The sequence below is a fragment of the Octopus bimaculoides genome, chromosome 12, assembly GCF_046866305.1.
Source record: "Octopus bimaculoides isolate indiv1 chromosome 12, ASM4686630v1, whole genome shotgun sequence".
Classification (NCBI taxonomy): Eukaryota; Metazoa; Mollusca; class Cephalopoda; order Octopoda; family Octopodidae; genus Octopus; species Octopus bimaculoides.
Window position 1 is genome coordinate 64,872,362 of NC_142939.1, and position 22,685 is coordinate 64,895,046.

The window sequence follows — 22,685 nt, forward strand, 5'->3', positions numbered from 1 at the left end:
CTTGTGGAGACAAAAAAAAGTGTAGTACTCCTGTTAAAAGCTACCTGACATGAGTTTTGACAGTGCTGTTGGAAGAAATTATAATGTACATGCATGTCAACATGAATGCTTCTTCCTTTAACTTCTCTAGAGAGAGCAAAGTCCAAGTTCATTTCAAAGTCTTTGAATAGGAAATGGCAAATTTTGCACCGCTTACAAATAGACATGCTTTATATTTGAACTGCAGGAGAAAGATTTATAGCCAAATATATTCACACATGTATAGACACACACTAACCTATATATATATTTATTGGCTAAACTGGCAATATGACCATCCCCAAGTACAACAATATATATATATATATATATATATATATATATATATATATATATATATATATATATATATGGTGCGATGAATAAACTGTCATCTAAAGCAAAAATGAAAGTAATATTGGCATCTCATTTTAACAGATATATTTACCAAAGCTATGTAAAAATATCTTGAAATATTAAAGAGTAAATTTAAGTTGGTGAATGCTGCCATAATCCTTGCCTTCAGCTCATCTTCGATGTTACAGGAATTTTGTTGGTCTCTCGCTCCACTGCACCCCACACATAATAATGCTCTGTTTCCCCCTAACTTTCTGAAAAATGAATGTGTTTTTTCAATGAAATTTTCTGCAAACACATTCCAGGTGGTGTAGATTAAGATTATATTGGAATTTAAAGTTTAAAATAACAAAAAAAGAAAAATGTGGGCGTGCATACACACAGATACTTAATCTTTTTCAAAAGTTCAAATTTCATTTCGTACATAATAGCGTAATGTGCGCCTGAATGTGTGCGTGTCCACCAGTTCTTCTTTTTGCATTAAATTCAAACGTAATCGGAATTTACACCATCTGAAAGGTATTTACCTTTTGTTTTTTTACTTGTTTCAGTTATTAGTTGAACGAATCAGTCCCAGTGCTTTTTACAGAATTGCTAAATTACGGGGACGTAAACACGTCAACACCGGTTGTCAAGCAGTGGTGGGGGGGGGACAAACTTCTTACCACATGTAGAAAATTCCATTAAAGAAATATCCATTTTTCTGAAAGTTATGAGGGGACAGTCAATGGGTGGGGACGACACACATGTGTAAGTAGGCCACCTTGTGTGTTGTGTGTGTGTGTGTGTGTACATATAGGATGTTTATGTCGTAGGGTGACGAGATCAGGTCTGACTTGGTGCTATTATGCAATAACAAGAGCAATAATCATTATCGTAAGATCGAATACTTGAACGCTGGTTAATAATGTTCGTCGAACAATAAAAACGAGCAGCCGTAGTTAAATATCTGTCGATCGGCCTCGCCCATGTCATTTCTGTGTTGTCTAGGATAGGTAAGGTCATTTATCATGCTCGGTAGTCCTATACGTGTGTGTGTGTGTGTGTGTGCGTGTGTGTGGAGAAAGAAAATGAAAGAGAGAACCATTGTGTGTGTATGAGATTTTCTTTTTCTTTTTTTATAAAGAAACACAGTTGTACCCCTGGAATTTACATGGCAACAACAGTAAGTAGTTATAGGGACAAATTTTAAACAAGTCTTTATCTCTCTCTCTCTCTCTTTCTATATATATATATATATATATATATATATATATATGTATGCACGTACACATATAACTCACGCACAAATTTGGCAAATGAAAATACATATATGTACGCATACATACACATATACACACCCGTATGTATGTGTATAAAGTGTGACAAAAGAAAACACGTATACATACATGCGTATATATACTCACACACATGCACTAGACGTATTAAAAAAGAGAGAAAAGAACAAGTTTGGTGTCACATAACTGCCACTGTTTAAAGACAGCCCACACAAGCTGTTCCGGAAGTTTGGTAGAAAGGGCAAGATGTGGTTCCACTCAACAATATCGTAATTATTAGCCAATTTATTATGTATAATAATGTGTGTGTATATGTATGTATGTATGTATGTATATATAAAATCGAACTCTTAATTCCAGCTCCTAATACTTAAATAGTTTATCAATAACCAACCAATGTATTGCTATATGTAGGAGTGTGTTACGTGTATATATATCTATATATATTGTTAAATACTGTTGAACTAAACTACTATCTCCTATTACATACTGTTGAACGTGTAATTGCATATATGTGTGTGTATTATTAGCTGTGTGATTGAATCAAAATGCTTAAGTGTCGTGCCAGAGCACGACGAGTAAACTCTGTAAGTGCTTTGATGCGAAACTTAGCTCCTTCAGCTACTTATGTAGTCTCGCAGCTAATTAATAAGAAATAATTACACACACACACACACACGTGCGCGCGCGCACAACGCGGACTTTCGACATTACACTTTGTCATTGATTACTATGTGGACTGGTAGCCGAGTCCGTAAGCGGAGCTTTCTGTGATGATCGCACGGTTCTCTGAATCCACGTTTTATGCTATATACATATATGGCGATCCCCCTATATATATATATATATACACACACACACATATACGTATCAATGTACATACATACACACAATTTTATAAACGGGAAAACAGAACTCAGTATGTCTCTGTGTACAGATTTACATGTGCATATGTGTATGCGTAATTATGTGTGTGTATCTATGTGTGTATAATGTACACATAACCTGTCTTTAATTTATAACTTATACGATAAAACAAGGAGCCTCTATGTTGTAGTTCGATGTGCTAGAAACAGCTGCAAATTCTAACTGAAATCCCTCAAAATGATACTTGACCGTTTTAAAAAGGTCACATTAGGCAGTGTAGTCTTAAGTATACAAAAACACTGGATAGTCACGGCTGGTACGTCTTTCGATTTTGGATTCACTCCCCTCATGACTGACCTGGGGCTAAACAGAAATTACATAACGATTGCAGGAAATCTCGACCGAACGAGCTTCCTCGTATGGTCGCTCGCTCGACCTGTTAGGAATAGCAGCCAGATCCCCCTCATTACACAACAGTTCGAGGTCGGAGTTGGAACGTTTTCGAGTAGGGCTTACATAAGGACTTGTTTTCTTTGAATATATATGTATGAATGTTTGTGTATGCACGTATATGTAACCTGTGAGATTATATATACGTGTGTGTGTGTCTGTCTGTCTTGTAAAGCGTTTATTTACACTATTTCGCTGTCATCTCTATGACGAGGTTTCAATATATGATTGGGTCGATGACGACGTGACGAAATTATTTGTGAAAAAAAAAATGCCAGTGTCTGATGTGAACACGTGTAATGTTATATAACCCTAGGTCAGTTCTGATTCACCCGATCTTATGATCGATAAAAATCGTTCTTATCACGCTTGACTGCCCCAATCATTTTACCTTTTTTAAAAAAGAAAAAAAAAACGCCTTGGCTATTTCCGCCCCTCTGAAGCTATAAAATGCGATTTAAGGTAATTTTTCTGCGAACACTTGGAGCAGGTATGGGCAACCTTTTTCGAAGAACGGGCTGCATGTTCATCATCAGGTGGTAATTTTTTTCATTAGATGGGCCATTCAGAAAGTCCCGCGGGCCGCTGGTTGCCTATAGCTCATTTAGAATCTAGTTGCTTTTTTTTTTCTTTTTTTTTTATCGCAGATCGCTCGCTAATTTAATTTACGTATGATAATAATAGCATTCCATCCACAACCGTCTCCTGTTATTTTCAGGCGTGGTTTATCTCAGACCACATTTATTTTATACATCAGTCTTTTTCCTTTTCTCCTTAAAAAAGAGAGAAAGGGGAGAAAAAAACAAAAACAATAGGGCGATTGTGACGCAGGTTTGACTGCTATTTCCACCAGGTCGAGCGGACTACGTTATAGCCTCCCTTATTGATTCGACACGTGTTAATGAATAACATAATCTTGAAAAAAATGCAAGTTGCTGACTAAGCATGTTCGCTCACTTTAGATACAACTGCAAGTCGTCAAATTTATCCAAGTTCCTCCCCTATCGGTACCAAATTTACTGGCAATTATTAAATAAATAGTATATTTCTGTCCAACTCCAGCGTTTTTGGTGTTATACGAACTTATCGAGTTTTGCAAATATTTTCTTGTTTGTTCTCAAGTTGTGTCCGACTTTCGATATTATCTTTTTTTTTTGTTTTTTTTTTAAATCTTGTTTCAGTTATTGGACTGTGGCCATGCTAGGACACTTTCCTTGAAAAGTTTAGTTGAACAAATCGATATAGAATTTTAATTTTTTTTTTTTTTTAAGCCTGACTACTTATTCTGTCAGGCTCTTTTTGCCGAACCACTAAGTCACGGAGACGTAAACAAACCAACATCGGTTGTCAAGCGGCGGTAGTAGTGGTGGACCCACACACACAGAATAGGTTTCTTTCAGTTTCTGTCTACCAAATCTCACAAGACTTTGGCCATACTGGAGCTATTGTAGAAGACTCTTTCCTAGGTGCTGCGCTGCACAGTGGGACTGAACCCAAGACCACATGCTTGGGAAGCAAGTTTCTTAACCTCACAGCCACGCCTATATCCATTCTTCACAAACGTCTGGTGCAAATCCATTGTTGACATCTCGCTCGCTGCTTTTACATTCGTCTATCGACCTTTTCATCATGAACCATCATTTTTCTTCCATCCCCCTCCCCCTGAACATGATATTCTTTCCCAACCACATAGTTCCAGGTTCAGTCCCACTGCATAGTACCTTGGGCAAGTGTCTTCTAGTGTAGCCCTGTGTCTATTTGTTTGTCACCGCTTGACAACCGGTGCTGGTTTGTTTACGTCCATATAACTTAGCAGTTCAGCAAAAGGAACTGAGGGACTAGGTATCAGACTTTAAAAAAACAAAATAAGCACCAGGGTCGATTTGTTTGACTAAATAAATCCTTCAAGATAGTGTTCCAGTATGGCCACAGCCCAGTGACAGAAACAAGTAAGAGCAAAATGGGAACCACTTGCCTTCTTAATGTTTCCAAAGACTTCTTTCAATCTTCGACAATCGGTCACCCCTGGTTGCACATACTTTGATCTATTTGTTGTTCTTCTTCTTCTTTCTGTCGGTGATATTCTCAATGATCTTCTCGAGCACCTTCTTTTGAATCTTTATCTTGTTTCAGTCATTTGACTGTCACCATGCTGGGGCACTTCTTGAAGGGTTTTTTGAACACATTGCCTTCGCCATCTCCCAGGGCTCATTTTTATAAGTCTAGTACTTATTCCTAGCGATTTCTTTGTGAACAGGAATGAGAGAAAAAACTAACAACCAAAATGGATAGATGAATGTTGAGGTGGTTTGGTCACATGGAGAGAATGGATGAGGAGGGTGATGAAGGCTGAAGTGGTCAGCAGCAGAACCAGAGGCAGACCTCGGTTTGTGTGGATGGATTGAGTGAGGAAAGCTTTGGTGGTTAGAGATGTTGGAGTGAGATAGAGGCAAGAGAGTTTATAAATGATAGGAAAGCTTGGAGAGTGTTTGTGGATGGATGAGTGACTTTGATGTTGCTCAAAGGGGTACGGAACCAGCATGGTGCATTGGGGGTAAAACAGCATAAGCCGTCGGGCCCCGCTGCTGATATTATGGGTTGCGTTCTATGCCTTAACCTGAGCATATGACAGGGATCACCTCTTTGAGCAAGGAAATTAATGGAATACCTGGTGTGTGCCTTGTTGTGGTTACCCCCCCCCCCTAAAAAAATGGGGGATAAGCCTGGATATAAAGAAGAAATTCTTTGCTGAACTGTAAGTTATGGGGGATATAAACACACCAACACCAGTTGTCAAGCAGTGTTGGAAGACAGACAGACAAACACACACAATGGGCTTCGTTCACTTTCCTTCTACCAAATCCACTCACAAGGCTCTGGTTGGCATGGGGCTATGCCAGAAGACACTTTCCCAAGGTGCCGCACAGTGGAACTGATCCCGGAACCGTGTGGTTATTATCTTGTCAGAGTTTCGCTTCAGATCGTGACCCCCCCCCCCCCCTCCTTATCATAGCTTTTTTTTTCATATATATTTATAAATGTGTGTGTGTGTGTGTGTGGATGTATCCATGTATATATGTGAAGACGTGTGGCCTAGTGGTTAGGCTGGTACATTCACAATCGTGAGATCATAGGTTTGATTCCTAGACCAGGTGGTGCATTGTGACCTTAATCAAAACACTTAATTTCATGTTGCTTTAGTCCCCCCCCCCCCCCACATTCAATCAGCTTGCATGGTGGTGTCATTTGAAGGTTAAAATGATGCAAAGTGCATTGTGGCCAGCAATGTGTAACAACATCTGATAGTCTGGTTGGTCACGTCACATCACACACATGCTGATCTATAACCTGACCTGCCATCAGAATGGTCACCATTCTTCCCTCCCCTCCCCACCTTGTTTATCTCTTCTGCTCACACCTAATTGGGCTAGAGTAAAGCATGGCATCGTTTTTACATCCATAATATGATACTTTATCTGTCTTTGCATTATTGTGTGACATGTGAAGTTGTCAATAATTTGCATGATGGGTAAACTGTATATATTTAGAGCTTTAATATCTTTTTTAAACTTAAGGCAGCGAGCTGGCAGAAACGTTAGCACGCCGGGCGAAATGCTTACTGGTATTTCATCTGTCTTTACATTCTGAGTTCAAATTCCGTCGAGGTCAACTTTGCCTTTCATCCTTTCAGGGTCGATTTAAATAAGTACCAGTTACGCACTGGAGTCGATATAATCGACTTAATCTGTTTGTCTGTCCTTGTTTGTCCCCTCTGTGTGTAGCCCCTTGTGGGCAGTAAAGAAATAAGAAACTTTAGCATGCCAAGCGAAATGCTTAGCAGTATTTTGTCTGTCTTTACGTTCTGAGTTCGAATTCTGCCAATACTTCTGGAGCACTGCCTTTAGTCAAACTAATCAACCCCAGGGCTTATTTTTTGTAAGCCTTGTACTTATTCTATTGGTCTCTTTTGCCAAGCAGCTAAGTTATAGGCATATAAACACACCAGCATTGGTTGTCAAGCAATGGTGCAGGGAACAAACACTGACACATAAATATATACATATATATATATATGACGGGCTTATTTCAGTTCCACCTACCAAATCTATTCACAAGGCTTTGGTTGGCCCGAGGCTATAGCAGAAGACACTTGCCCAAGGTACCACGCAGTGGGACTGAACTTGGAACCATGTGGTTGGGAAGCAATCTTCTTACCACATAGCCACTCCTGCACCTATATATATTGATTTTCTTAATGAATAGTGCTTATAATTGTTCCCTTAGATAAAAGAAAGCTGTTCCAATCAATCAAAACATCGTGATTGATAAAGAGTAAACAAACACCTTGGGTAGGGGTGAGCATGAATTTTCCTCAGCTCAAAAGTCATATAGGAAGAAGGTTGGTTTTGCTGATGCAGCATAAAGTGTTTTAATGCTTGTAAGCAAAAGAATTGTGCCAGTCACAGCTTCTTATATCCCAGCAACTTGATGCACGTCTTAGAAGATTAAGTTTCAAATGTTTTTTTTCGGTTTGACTTTTTGTCTATTCCAATACATTCGTGTGTGTGTCACTTTTGCATCTATTTTGTGATGTTATGGGTTGGTCCCACTTTATCTGGCAGACCAACAGAGAATATAGTCTATCTTATTGGGTAGGTTAGGTCTTTTTGGCATGCATGCACACACACACACACACACACACACACTCTCACACATGCAAATGTGCATGTGTGCAGATGCATGCAGCCAAGTGACAAAGAAATGGGTTTTGTAAGCATGAGGTTTGTGAATTATGTGCATAGCATATTATTTACATTGTTCTAATTGAAGTGTCTTGTATAACATGAAGACTGTAACTAGCAGGACTTTATTTCAAGTCCTAAGTGCAGACGTGGTTAATAAGAGTCTGGTTTCATCTGTGGTTTCAGGTTTTGTCCCATTGCACAGCACTTTCAGCTAATGTCTTCTGCTGTAGCCCTGGACCAACTAAATGCTTGTAAGTGGATAGAAATTGAAAGAAGCTGATCATACATGTGTGTGTGTGTGTGTGACTGTGTATTCGAGTGGGTGCTGAAAAGTTCCTGGCTTTGGATAACAGTAAATGCAGGAGGATCTATTATGATTTCATTCAGCACATTTCTCTCACCTATTGACACACTTATTGCAGTGGCCCTTCAGTTTTTCTAAGCCCTGTTAAAGAACTTGGAATGCTGGGCCTCCAACCAGGGCTTTAGTAATACCTTTAAACCCAGGAACTTTTCAGCACCCCACCCCTTCCTCTGTGTGTATGTGTTTGTACCTTTGTCTAGACATCATATGATGGTTGTAAATGAGCATCCTTGTCATACAAGCAAAGTTGTTCATTTCCAGTCTTGTGTGAAAACTCTGTCTGACCATTCGGAAATATTACCTTGCTTGGAAACAGGTGAGGGTTTGCAATAGGGAGAGCATCTGGCTGTACAAAATCTGCCTCATCAAATTCCATCTGACCCATGCAAACTTGGGACAGTGAACTATTGGTAGTTTTCGCTTTTATGCTCCCTATCTTATTTACTCCAGTCTCAAGATCCTTAGGCTTTTGACAGAGGTCTTCACCTTATTCCAGTCAACGTTTTGTTGGAAAAGTTTTGAGGTGTCTATCATAGCAGACATATTTATATCTGGGCACTTCCTTGACCATCTTGTCTGTCTGAATCAGCATGTCTCTGATTGATTCTACTCAGACTATTTTCTTGCTGTTCATGGACTCTGTTCACTATGTGTGTGTGTGTGTGTGTCTGTGTATACCACTTTTTATTCACATTCATCTTAAAGTGTCCACATTATTGCCCACTGGATATGACTGCCAAGTCAATCACGTCTCTGAATGATCTTGGACTTGGTAAGGGCTAGGCAGCTGGGAATGATGCGAACGTCTTTCATTGTACTGACTGCGCAGTCAGCACCTAGCATGGCTCGACAGCAAAGCAAACCAGACTGAAAGCCAGCAATGGCTCAACCTCAGGGCTAAAAGCCTTCAAACAGGTACACTTGCACTCACCTACACACATGCTTGTCCTTACACTTTTGTTCACTCTTAACACATAAATTTGTACACATACACATGTGCGTGTGTGCACACACACATATACACATCCACAACAATACCTACATACAGGAAATATATATCTTCTATACCCAGATCTTTGCAAACAATTATCAATTTAATTTTCATTTCAGAAAATGTTTTGTGCTTTACTTATTTATATATAATAAATATATATATATATGTGTGTATGCGTGTGTGTTATACACACATGTATATGTATGTATATATATGTGTGTGTGTATGTATATGCACATGAATTAATTAAAACAAAAGCATTATATATATGTATGTATGTTTGTGTTTTATTGTTTCTTTTAGATGCTGTTTTTGTTTAATTTCTAATGTAATTTGAGCAACCAAATGAATATTTTAAGTCAGAGGCTAGGGAAGAATGAGGGCAAGTTTTGTTGTTGTTGTTATTAGTTGTTGTTGCTGCTGCTGCTTTTTTGAGGGATTATCTTCCCTTGAACCCTACATCCCTGCTGCCACTACACTAATTTGCTTTATCTAATTTCACTCATTGCGCTGCGACCATGCTGGGGCACCTCCTTTAGTGGTTATCGACTCAGTTATATCACCCCCACCCCCCTCTTCCCCTAGTACCTGAGTGTATGGTATTTATTGGGATCTAATTGTCAAACCTCTAGAGTTAAGGTCTGTCATACAGTGGGGTACAGTCTTATACGGAAGCACAAATACAGACATGGACACATGCGTGTGTGTGTGTGTGTTTCTTGGACTTCTGCATAGTTTCCATCTACCAAATTCCATTTACAAAAATATCTTTCAGCCCAAAGCTATAGTAGAAGACAATAGATACACACACACACACAAGGTGGTGTCCAGTGGGATCAAAATTAGAACAATGTAGTTGTGAAGTGAATTTCTCATTCACCATATGACACACACACACACACACACGCGTGCACGCACATACACACACACACACACACACCATCATTATCATCGTTTTAATTAATGTCCATCATTCCATACTTGCATAGATCAGATGGAATTTGTTGGGACAGATTTTCTGTGGCTGGATGCCCTTCCTGTCACCAACCCGCTTCTGTTTCCAAGTAAGGTAATATTTCTCCATGGCCAGACATGTGATTTATGGAAGACTGGTTTACAATCATCATGTGATGTCAGGACATGGATATGTTCACACACACACACACACACACACACACACACAGCAAGCTTCTTTCAGTTTTTATCAACTAAATCCATTCACAAGACTTTGGTCAGCCCAGGGCTGTAGTAGAAGGGACTTGCCCAAGGTGCCATGTAGGACTGAACATGAGACTATATGAAGACTCTTCTGAAGGTGGTGAGCTGGCAGAAACGTTAGCACACTGGGCGAAATGCTTTGTGGTATTTCATCTGTCTTTACATTCTGAGTTCAAATTCCACCAAGGTCAACTTTGCCTTTCATCCTCTTGGGGTCGATAAATTAAGTACCAGTTGTGTACTGGGGTTGATCTAATTGACTGAGCCCCTCCCAAAAAATTTTGGGTCTTGTGCCTCAAGTAGAAAAGAACATATATATATATATATATGTTGGGACAAGCGAAATCATGATGGCACCTGTGCCCAGTGTCGCCTTCCTGGCACTTGTGCTGGTGGCACGTGTAAAGACATTCAAGCAAGATCGTTGCCAGTGCCGCTGTACGTAAACAACATTACTTCTCGCTTCTACTATGAGCTCTAAAAGGTCACAGGACATATCTAAATCTCTAGAATTAGGAGTATATTAATTTCTGTCTGTCTCTGTCTTTCTGTCTGTCTGTCTGCCTCCCTCTTTCTCTCTGCCTGTCTGTCCCTCTTTCTCTCTGCCTGTCTGTCTTTGTCTTTCTCTCTGTCTGTCTGCCTCCCTCCTTCTCTCTGTCTGCCTCCCTCTTTCTCTCTGCCTGTCTGTCCCTCTTTCTCTCTGCCTGTCTGTCTCTGTCTTTCTCTCTGTCTGTCTGCCTCCCTCCTTCTCTCTGTCTGTCTGCCTCCCTCTTTCTCTCTGTCTGTCTGTCCCTCTTTCTCTCTGCCTGTCTGTCCCTCTTTCTCTCTCTGACTGACTTCAAATAAATACCAATGTTAGACTGAAGAACTTTCAACTTTGACTTACTTGATGGGGGGGGGGGAATGGCCAAATGGTCAAGACATTAAGTGCTGGGACTTGGGGAGCAAATGCTTTGTTTAGCATAGTGTCAGGTCATCGTCAGGTTGGGTGGATGGGAATTCTTAATGAAGGCCTGTGAAATAGAATGTACATGTTCTTGGGTAACAGATTAAATTCATTGCATGGTTTAATGCCACCTGCTCCTTGGGCCCCCTTTTTAGCTGAATTCATTTTCTTACAAGCATGCAAACCAGGTCTCTGGTGTGAGGAAAACTTGATTTTGATATGCACTGCTTCCTACTGCAGCCCCATACTATTAGAGGGTACTGCTTCTGATTGTGAAAACCCACAACCCCTGTGACCCCACAGCAAATCACGGCCCCCAACCTCAACCAATGACACACAATGTGACCTACAGCAACCCACAACCCCACGACAGTCCTTCAGCTTAAGACCGCCTCATCAGTATCAAAGACCCTGCATATAGTCATAGCCACGACGCTTCCTCCTGTCACTGAACAGAAAATTATAATCCAAAACTGGTTTATAATATGTTCAGAGGTGCACAGCGTGGTGCTATTCAATGTAAGAAGCGCATGGGTTTTTTTTTTTTCATGTTGTCACTCTAATAAGTATTGTTTTGAAAGCTTTTTTAATCACATTTTTCATTTTTTTTTTTTTCCTCCTAAAATATGTGTTCTTTCATCACCATTGTCGTTGTTATTATTTTGATGTCCACTTTTTCCATGCTGAAATAGGTTGAATGAGATTGAGTGAAGCAGTGTACTCTAGCTGGTTGTTCTTCCTCTTGTCAGCCTTTTTTTTTTTTGTCCTTTATTTATATTTTTTGGTCTTTTTACGGGCTTCAGTCATTGGACTGCAGTCATGTTGGGGCTTTAGTGGCCAATATTGCACCTTTTACACTATCTTCCCTGATGATTTGTTTTCAGTCATGAAGGAGTAGCCAAACATTTTGGAAATGTTGATAGAAGGTTGGTGCAAAGGTTTTCCTATAAATTCTATGAGCAATATACTTCAGACTTTAAGAATAGAATTCTTGAGAACCAGAAATGAAATGAAAAGTGTAAGCTTGAAGCATGTGTTATCACACGTGTTATTCACAAAGATTTTTAAACAGAAGAATATAAGGATGTGCATTGTTTTCAAACTTTCATTTCATATTTCAAAAAATATTCAAACAATTGATATTTCAGAAGAAAATCTGGCTTGGTTTACCAGCTGATGTTTGGAAATGAATAGCTCTGAATCAGTCTTTCAGTTATAATGCATTAAATATACTCTATATTTGGTAATTCAACAACATATATATTACACTCTCAGAGTGGTTGGCGTTAAGAATGGCATCCAGCTGTAGAAACCATGCCAAATCAGACTGGAGTCTAGTGCAGCCTTTCAGCTTACCAGCCCTGGTCAAACCATCCAACCCATGCCAGCATGGACAACGGATGCTAAATGATGATGATGATATATAGAAATATCACGTAATTGGATGGCTGTTCACTCTTCTAAGTTCTTGTGCTCTTTTCCATCCTGCAGGAGGCTTAATACCCACCCTGTTCACCTTATTGGCTTGGTGGTGTTGTCGCTTTTGTTGCCATCAGCTGAACTGTGCAACAGATTGTATTGGGTTACATGTTACCAGTGGCACTCAACAGCACCTTTCCTATCTTGCGGGTTATTTGGCAATCTCACTTGTGTAAGGGGCACTTTTGATCCCCATTTCTGTCAAGTAGTTGGTTACCAGGATGGAATTGTGACAAGCAATTTTTAGTTGGCCCTAACAAGCAGTTTTTAGTAGGGTATGTTCAGAGTGTTGTTACTGTTGTTTCCTTCAATCGAGAATTAAAGTGTTGGCAGGTCAACTTATTAGATGTATGAAAATGATATGCTAAAATTACAATAACGTCGGACAATTGTTACTGCTTCTCCTAAAAAAAAAAAGAATTGTCAATACCTCTTATTTGATCATAGGTCTCCATTTATTCTGAGGTTAAATAATAACATGGTCTTGGACATAAACCAAGGAGAGCTCTTTGAATTTCATTATTAGAAGACTGCCCTTGTAGTAGATAAATGTTCTGCTAAGCAACATCCTGCCATGTCTAATTAGGAACCGTGTTTAGAGCCTGAACCATAACGCGCTCAAAACGAGACAGCCTAGAATACCAAGTTACAACCAACTAGCAAAAGTGCATTGAAAGTGTGCATCTGGACATTGCATATTCATAAATCTCTAATATGAGATTTATTCCCTCCTACTGTCTGTTTGCCTGTCTGTCTTCATGAAGAAAATAATTTATGGCAAAACTGATCTAAGTTATATCTTTGAAACAAAAAAGGTTGCAGCTATATGATACATTGCAAATACTGGGGCCATTCTGAATCTATACAGGCAGGCATGACTGTATGGTTAAAAAGTCACTTCACAAGCATGTAGTTTTGGGTTCCATTTCACTGCATAGTACTTTGGGCATATTTCTTCTATTACAGCCCCTAAAGCCTTGTAAGTGGATTTGGTTGTTGGAAACTAAAAAAAAAAAAAATAAATAAATGGTGTGTGTGTGTTAGGAATTTTGTATTTCCTTCTTGTCTCCATGTGAGTTTCACTTGACAGTTGTCACCAATGGCTTCATTAAGTGTCAGCTGCTTGCAGTCCACTACAAAAGCATATCCAGGGTTTCTTGACATGTTGCACAATCTTTGTAAACAAAAGGCTTGTTTCAGTGTCATTTGTTTCCACTTCTCCACATAACCATGTCCAGGCTGTTTGTTGTTTGATAGACTGGGAGATTACTATATCACTGGGAAACGGGTGGGTGCTGGTGACAGGAAAGGAATCTGTTATTAGAAAACTTTGCACTAACATGCACTCATCTGACCCACGCAAGTATGGGGAAAATAGACATTAAAACAATGCTGATGGTGAAAGTAAGGTGATTGAATACTTGAATGTCACGAGGAACTTCTTGTTTGCCACACTAATGCAGACATACATACAAGCATAAATAGCATACATGCACACACCTATAATTTCACATGATGGGCTTCCTTACACTTGCATCTACCAAATTTCATTCACAGCATATTAACAAACCCAAATTTATGGAAGAAAATATTTGGCAAAGGTGCTGCACACTGATATCAAACTTGATGTCATGCAATTTGCACAAATAACATCTTAACCACATGACTATTCTTGTGCCCAGTTATGTGTGGAGCTGGCACTCCCTCAGTTACGATGACAAGGGTTCCAGTTGATCTGATCCCTGGATCTGCCGACTTGTGAAATTAACATGCAAGTGGCTGAACACACACGTACCCTTAATGTAGTTCTCAAGGATATTCAACATGACACAGAATACTGACCCTTTGAAATACAGGTACAACTCGCTTTTACTGGTTGAGTAGACTGAAGTAATGTGAAATAAAATGTCTTGCTTAAGGACACCACAACATGTATTATGTATTTTGTGTAGAACAAATCATTAAAGTTAATGATTGCACTCCCTTCGTTACAGGAATGTTTTTAATTAAATAAAATTAAACTTTTGGTACTGTCAACATTAAGTTGGCCCAGGGAAATATTTAATAGAAGCATTTAGGGCTGGATGCTCTTCTTATCAATGACCTTTACCTGTTTTAAATAAGGGATTTTTTTTTATTCCAAAGGTCTTATTCCAAAGTGCAAAGTGGCTGGTCATAATGTCAACGTGGACTGTGGAAATCCTCACCAATTAGCTTAACTGGCAACAAGCAGGAAACCTCATTCATATAGTTTACACACACACATATATTGGTGTGTGTATGGGTTTCCTTCAGTTTCCCCCTCCAAATTCTTTCACAAGGCATTGCTTGGTTCAGGACTATAGTGCAGACAATCACCAAAGGTATCATCAGTTAACATCTGTTGTCCAAGCTGGCATGGGTTGGACGGTTTGACCAGAGCTGGTAAGCTGGTATGTGTGTGTGTGTGTATTCACTTATTCATTCTTTTATTAATGTTAAGTCAAATGTTTCTTGCTTTGAATAACAATGCAGGACAAAGAAGAAATGGTGCACACATCAAAGATTATACACCTCACTTATTGGTTTTATGCCATTGTTTCTTTCTCATACATATGAATCTTTTGTTATGTATAAATGTATTTTCCTTCCAAAAGGTTTTACTTACAGCTGTTAATGGTTCAACTACTTTTTATTTTTTTTAATCCTGTTTTCTCTCAAATTAGCAAGTCGTTTTGCCAATCTTTATATTAAATAAGTCTTAACTTGCTTCTTATGTTGTCAACACCATCTGGTGGTATCGGTGTAATGCAATATTGGCTATAAAATGCTGACTTTATTTATGTTTTGACAACCTCTTTCCTTCTTGCACTTGTTTACAAGATCAATGCTAAAATGTTGTTTTGTGTTAACACAAACGTATTCAGTCAACTTTATTGACATTCTAACAATTTTTTGTGTTAATGATTAAATGTCACATTTCTTGATGACAGTCTCTCTCTTAACTATTTATTATTATTATTATTATTATTATTATTATTATTATTATTATTATTAAGGTGGTGAGCTGACGGAATTATTAGCACACTGGACAAAATGCTTAGCGGTGTTTCACCTGTCACAATGTTCTGAGTTCAAATTCCTCCGAGGTTGACTTTGCCTTTTATTCTTTTGGGGTCAATAAATTAAGTAGCAGTAAAACACTGGGGTCAATATAATCAGCTAGTCCCATCCCCCCAAAATTTCAGGCCTTGTGCTTTCAATAGAAAGAATTATTATTAAGACGGTGAGCTGGCAGAACCGTTTGCACGCCAGGCGAAATGCTTAGCATTATTTCATCTGCTGCTACATTGTGAGTTCAAATGCCGCTGAAGTCAACTTTGTCTTTCATCCTTTCAGGGTCGATTAAATAAGTACCAGTTATACACTGGGATCAATGTAATTGACTTAATCTTTCCCCCAAATTTCAGGCCTTGTACCTTTAGTAGAAAGGATTATTATTATTATTATTAAGGTAGCAAGCTGGCAGAATCGTTAGCATGCTGGGCAAAATGCTTAGTTGTGTTTCGTCCATCTTTATCTTCTGAGTTGAAATTCCACCAAGGTTGACTTAGCCTTTCATCCTTTCGGGGTCAGTAAATTAAGTAGCAGTGAAACACTGGGGTCAATGTAATCAACTACTCCCCTCCCCAAAACCTCAGGCCTTGTGCCTTTAGTAGGAAGGATGATTATTATTATTATTATTATTATTATTATTATTAAAGCAGCGTGTTTGCAGAATCGTTAGCAGACCAAACAAAATGCTTAGTGGCATTTCGTCCATCTTTACGTTCTGAGTTCAAATTCTGCTGATGTCAACTTTGCCTTTCATCCTTTCTGGGTCAATAAAATATGTACCATTTGAACACTGGGGTTGATGTAATTAACTTGATCCCTCCCCCAAAATTGCTGACTTTGTTCCCAGATTTGAAACCAATATCTACAATGAGCTGTAAAAATCTATCTGGGCTTTAGTGGCATTTAGGTACAGAAGGTGAAACACCACAGCTAAATATTTTATTGGACACTTTCACAATTCTGTCAATCCACTGTGAATACTACTAAGACCAACATTGCAGAAACTGTTTGGGAACTGCTCTGTGGTTGCTCAAGAGAGTTTTAGAGTTAGGGTTAGGGTTTGGCAAAAATACTCATAACCCTAAAACCCTAACCCTAAAACCCTAAAGCTAAAACCAGTACAAATGCACGAACAATGTGATAAATAACAGTACCACTGATAGTTGTTGTTGACAAACAACGGCAGTAATTTTATTCAAGGGAAAAGATCCTATTACACCACTAGAACGTGTTGTTTACATTCCACAGCAGTAATTGTTTTCACCTCAATAGACGTCAGTGATTGGTTGAAATTACCTGAATATGACAACTTTTAACATGAAATAACTTCGAATATAAGAATTTTTCTCTGTTCTATAAGACAAAATATACAAGTATACGAAGTGGCGCCCGCCAAATCAGAAAAATCCAAAGTACAGCTTTTTCACATACTTTATGCCATGCTGATTCTGCTTGAGAGCTACACTAAGGCTATACATATCTGTGGAATACTCAGTCAGTTACACATTACTTTAGGAGCAGGTAATTCAGGTGATTGGACAGTTGAATAGTCATTGGACAAAACCACCACGACCCTTTCCATGATCACAACCACCCTCACCACTACCATATCCCTTTCCTTATCTGTCAAGGCTTACCAGGCTTTTACACAGGGTAATAAATAAGTGATGATGTTTGCCTCAGCTTGTCGATCACTTTCTCTAGTGTCCTTATTACTTTATGTAGGTCTAGTGCTTTGCTTTCCTTTTGTTTTTGTCCTTAAAGTGCTTCAACCACCCTATTTCTGACTCCAATGTTGTAACCCTCATTGTTTCTCTTTTGATACCAACCAGCCTAAGATTGCCTCTGATTCTATTATACAACCTTCCTGATTTGAAATGACCTAAATTAAAGCCCTTTTTGTCTAAAACATTCTGAAGCATTTGGCTGTACTGGGTTTACATAGCTTTCATTGTATATAAAACAAAAACATTAAAAAAGAAAAAAATGCTAAACTGAAAAAAAGAAGGGACGAAATGTAAGTAAATGAAACACATACCTGTACAATAGTGTGAAGTAATGCAAATGATCAGTGTCCACAAAATCAATGTTTATACCTGTGTACTTGTGTGTGTGTGTGTGTGTGTGTGTGTGTATATAAATATATGTACACACACACACGTGCACTGCCATACTCACGTGTGTCTGTTTTTGACTTGTTTTGTTCATTGGATTGCAGCCATGCTTTAAACATTTCCTCATTCTGTCCCTTTCTGCAATAAATGTTACATTCTCTCTTTCTTTTTTTTCTTCTTTCCATTGTAGAATATTCTTTCTGGAGACTTAACATGCCAGTTGGAGACCATGGCCACTCAAGCAACTCGATATTGGATTCCTTTGTGACACCTAAACTATTCCACAGTTTAAAATTCCCCTCTGTGCGAATGACGCGCTCAAATTCAACATTAAGCCGAGAGGAATCTTGTGAAAAGGTCGGACTGCTGAACTTAAGAGCCTTTATCTTCCTTTTACTATGGTATTTTTTCAGTTTTTGCACTTTGTTTCTCAACAAGTACATTCTCTCAACGTTAAGCGGCGACCCCACCTTGTTAGGTGAGTAAATTAATTTTTTTTATTTCCGTTTTCCTTTTATCATTTACTTGTTTCGATCATTTAACTGTGGTTGGACTGGGGCACCGCCTTGAAGGGTTTTAGTTGACCAAATTGACCCCAGAACTTATGTTGTTTTTTAAGTCTGGTACCAATTCTATCAATCTCTTTTGTCAAACGACTGTTATGGGGATGTAAACAAACCAACTCTGGTTATCCATAGGTAGGAGGGCAAACACTGATATCACACACATACATACACATATATCAATGTAATGGGTTTCCACACAATTTTCGTTTACCAAATTTACTTACAAAGCATTGTTTGGGCCAGAGCCACAGTAAAAGACACGTGCCCATGGTGCCACGCAGTTGCACTGAACCCAAAACCACATGACTACAAAGAAAGTTTCTTAACCACACAGCCATGTTTGTGGGTATAGTTAATTTCGTTTGTATGAAACCCTTTAAAAAATATGCTTATGCTACCCAATTTCATTACTGCCAAAAGCGATGCTCCAACAAGAATCTTAAACATGGTGGCTTGAATTAAGTAATTAAAACAAATCTCTCAAAACATGTAGGATTAAGATGTGTGGCGCTATGAAGTTCTTAAGATCTGTCTACCTCTGTGAAACTGTATTATGTGTCCTCCACCCATACATTAGATTGATCCACTCCCACCAAGTGAACCAAAATTTCCTCACATCATTTATCTCTCCTGGCTAATCTTGCAGCCTAATCCCCCCTCCTTGTCATCTCTCTTTCTTTTACCCTCCTCCTCATCCTCCCTTCAAATGTATCACTACTATTCTTTTGCTCTCCCCTCCACCTACTCTCTTCTACATCTCTCCTCCCTAATTCTGGACTCCTCAGTCATTACCCTTCAACCCAACCCAACATTTATACTGTTGTAGGCTACCTCCCCTTCCCCTCATTTTCTGCTCCCTTTACAATCTTGCAATAGCCCCCAACTACCCACTTCTGTGCACTTTGTTCCTTGAGGGTCAGCTGGACGTATCTTCTATCCATTTCTTCACAGCTCCTACAGATCATCCCCTCTTGCCTCTACTAAATGTGAGTAACCATGCAGCTCTTCTACAGGAACTCGCTCTGCTCCTGCTTTCATACCTCATACTTTTGACCCTTCATCCCCTAGCATTAAACCAATTCCCCCTTGGGGTTTGTAGTCTTGCAAGCTGCATGACAACCTCAAGAGTGCTGGTGGCAAGAGAAAGGTACCCAGTCCATGCAGTAAAGTGGTTAGCATTAGGAAATGCATCTTACCATAGAAACCATTCCAAAGCCGACTTTGAAGCAGGATGCAGTTCTTGGACACGTTGGATCCTGTCAAACCATCCAAACCCCTGCCAGTATGGAAGATGAATGTTAAATGATGGTGATGATGATGATGCAGGATTAATAATTAGAGTTTTTCAAATTCACTTCATCATCTTTGTTCAACACTGTCTTGACTGGTTCATTCTCCAGCTATCTTCAGGGACTCTGATGGATGTCCTCCTAAGCCGGGCTAGAACTCTGCACTTTTGTTTCTAACTCAGAGTTGCTGTGTTCCAAGGAGAAGAATCATAGGCCAAATATCTGGTTCTGTAAATTTTTTTCATATCTTAATGGCAAGCTGCATGTCAAAACCTTAGAAATAAACGGTTCTGGAGCAAATGTATATAAGAAATAAGATTGCCAGAGGTGAACGTAGATTCAGCAGATTAAAATATGGTCAGTCATGGTTTTTTTCATGGAAGACTGGCAGTGAACACCATTGTTTGCATGGCAGTGCTGCCTCCTTATTTGCAACCATCGTGTGATGTCAAGAGAAGATTGTGTGCGCGCGCACACACACACACACACACACACATACATATTCCTTCTACCTACTAGTTTCCTTCTACCAAATCTCAAGGCTTTGATCAGCCTGGGGCTATAATAGAAGACACTTGCCTAAGGTGGCATGCAATGGGGCTGAACTTGAAACCACACAGCCCTGCCTGCCCGCCTGTCTGCCTGTCTGTATATTTAATTATACACCTCAGGAAACTAGTGACAGCAAAGTCTGTGAATCCTTCAGCATTTAAACCAGCTGTAGCCATCCCCAAATTTTCTACCTGTTTTATGTTCTCACTAGCCAGATCTGGCCTCTCTTGCGTGCTCAACATCATCATCATCACTTAATGTCCATTCTCCATGCTCGCATGGGTTGGATAGTTTGACCAGGGCTGGCACGCTGGAAGGCTGAACCAGACTCCATCCCTGATTTGGTATGGTTTCTATGGCTGGATGCCTTTCCTAACACCAACTACTTCGAGAGTGTAATGGGTGCCATTTGTGTGATACCACTATCTGCCACTTGGCTTGATGGGTCTTCTTCTCAAGCACGACATAATGCCAAAGGTCTCGGTCATTGCCTCTGTGAGGCCCAACACTTGAAAGGAGCTTTTCATGTGCCACCAGCATCAGCTACTTTGCATCTGTGAGACCCAATGCTCAAAAGGTGCTTTTTATGTGCCAGTTACATGACACCAGCATTAGCCACTGGCTTGACAGGTCTTCTCAAGCACAGCATATCGCTGAAGGTCTTGGTCACTAGTCATTGCCTCTGTGAGGCCCAAAGTTTGAAGATCATGCTTCACCACCTCATCCCATGTCTTCTTGGGTCTACTTCTACAACAGGTTCTCTCCACAGTTAGAGACCAGCACTTCACACAGCTGTCCTCATCCATACACATTACGTGACCATACCAGTGCAGTCGTCTCTCTTGCACACCACAGTTCATGCTCTTTATGCCAAACTTTTCTCTCAAGACATTTACACTTTGTCGAACATGCACACAGACATTGCACATCCAGCGAAGCATACTGGCTTCATTTCTTTCAAGCCTATGCATGTCCTTGTCTGTCACAGCCCTTGTTTCACTGCCATGTAGCATAGCTGTTTGCACACAGGCATCATGCAATCTGCCTTTCACTCTGATGGGGAAGCCGTTTGTTGCCTGCAGAGGTAGGAACTCTCTGAATTTTGCCCAGCCTAATCTTATTCTCACAGCATCTACCTCTGCTACTAACTTGATCACCTAGATAACGGAAGCTATCTACTACTTCTAGCTTACTCCCTTGGCAGTTGATGGAGTCTATTTTCTGTACATATCTGGTGTTTATTATACCTGTGCATCTTCCATGACGGGCTTCTTTCAGTTTCCATCTACCAAATCCATTCACAAGGCTTTGGTTGGTCTGGGTTATTATTTTAAAACACTAAGGCAGCAAGATGGCATAATCGTTAGTGCATTGGACAAAATGCCTTTCAGCACCTCATCTGTCCCTACGCTCTGAGTTCAAACACAAACAATTGCATCATTGAAATCTCAAAGCTATGAGATAATGCATGCTTAATTCAAACCCATGTGAATGCATAAGCTTTATATTTGACAGAATAATTTGAATGGTAAAGGGTTAAGATATACCTTATGAGTCACTAAACCATACACATCAGCTAACTCACTCACTCACTCTCATTTGTTCTCATTCTTTCACGCTCTAAAATCTATTTACAAAGCTGTTGTTATTTTAGAAAGGGTGTGGACACTTAAAGAAAACTTTTCTTCTTTTTCTTTCAGGCAATTTTTTTTTTTTTTCTTGTTGGTGTGCAAAATCACTTTGCATTCAAACTGAGAGTCATGTCTGGATGACTGTCAAGTCGAAATCAATAAAAATATTTTGTTTTTTTTCTATGTTTTGAAAATGAACTCGGAACCATCAAAGTATCAAAACTTTTCCTCTTTCCTATCCAAACAAAAGAGAGATCACTGTGCAATTGCACATTTTATGTATACACCATATTTGCACCACATGTTGCTTGTTACATGGAAACAGCATCAGCTACTTTGCATCTGTGAGACCCAATGCTCAAAAGGTGCTTTTTATGTGCCAGTTACATGACACCAGCATTAGCCACTGGCTTGACAGGTCTTCTCAAGCACAGCATATCGCTGAAGGTCTTGGTCACTAGTCATTGCCTCTGTGAGGCCCAAAGTTTGAAGATCATGCTTCACCACCTCATCCCATGTCTTCTTGGGTCTACTTCTACAACAGGTTCTCTCCACAGTTAGAGACCAGCACTTCACACAGCTGTCCTCATCCATACACATTACGTGACCATACCAGTGCAGTCGTCTCTCTTGCACACCACAGTTCATGCTCTTTATGCCAAACTTTTCTCTCAAGACATTTACACTTTGTCGAACATGCACACAGACATTGCACATCCAGC

The 22,685-nt window shown here is 39.5% G+C and overlaps 1 protein-coding gene across 8 annotated transcripts in view; it reads left to right on the top strand.

The window, feature by feature from the left end:
- The window catches only part of LOC106881029 (solute carrier family 35 member E2A), a 54,335-nt gene that overhangs the window by 5,147 nt on the left and 26,503 nt on the right, over positions 1-22,685 (top strand). For 2 of the 8 annotated variants that reach the window (XM_014931219.3, XM_089361221.1), the window contains exon 2: positions 18,116-18,403. In XM_014931219.3, coding sequence (XP_014786705.1) covers positions 18,139-18,403 — 265 coding nt within the window. In that variant the 5' untranslated portion in view covers positions 18,116-18,138. Of the gene's footprint in view, positions 1-1,152; positions 1,541-1,779; positions 1,922-9,375; positions 9,455-18,115; positions 18,404-22,685 lie in introns of those variants that run through there. The other 6 variants (XM_014931216.3, XM_014931217.3, XM_014931218.3 and 3 more) reach the window with 6 other exon arrangements.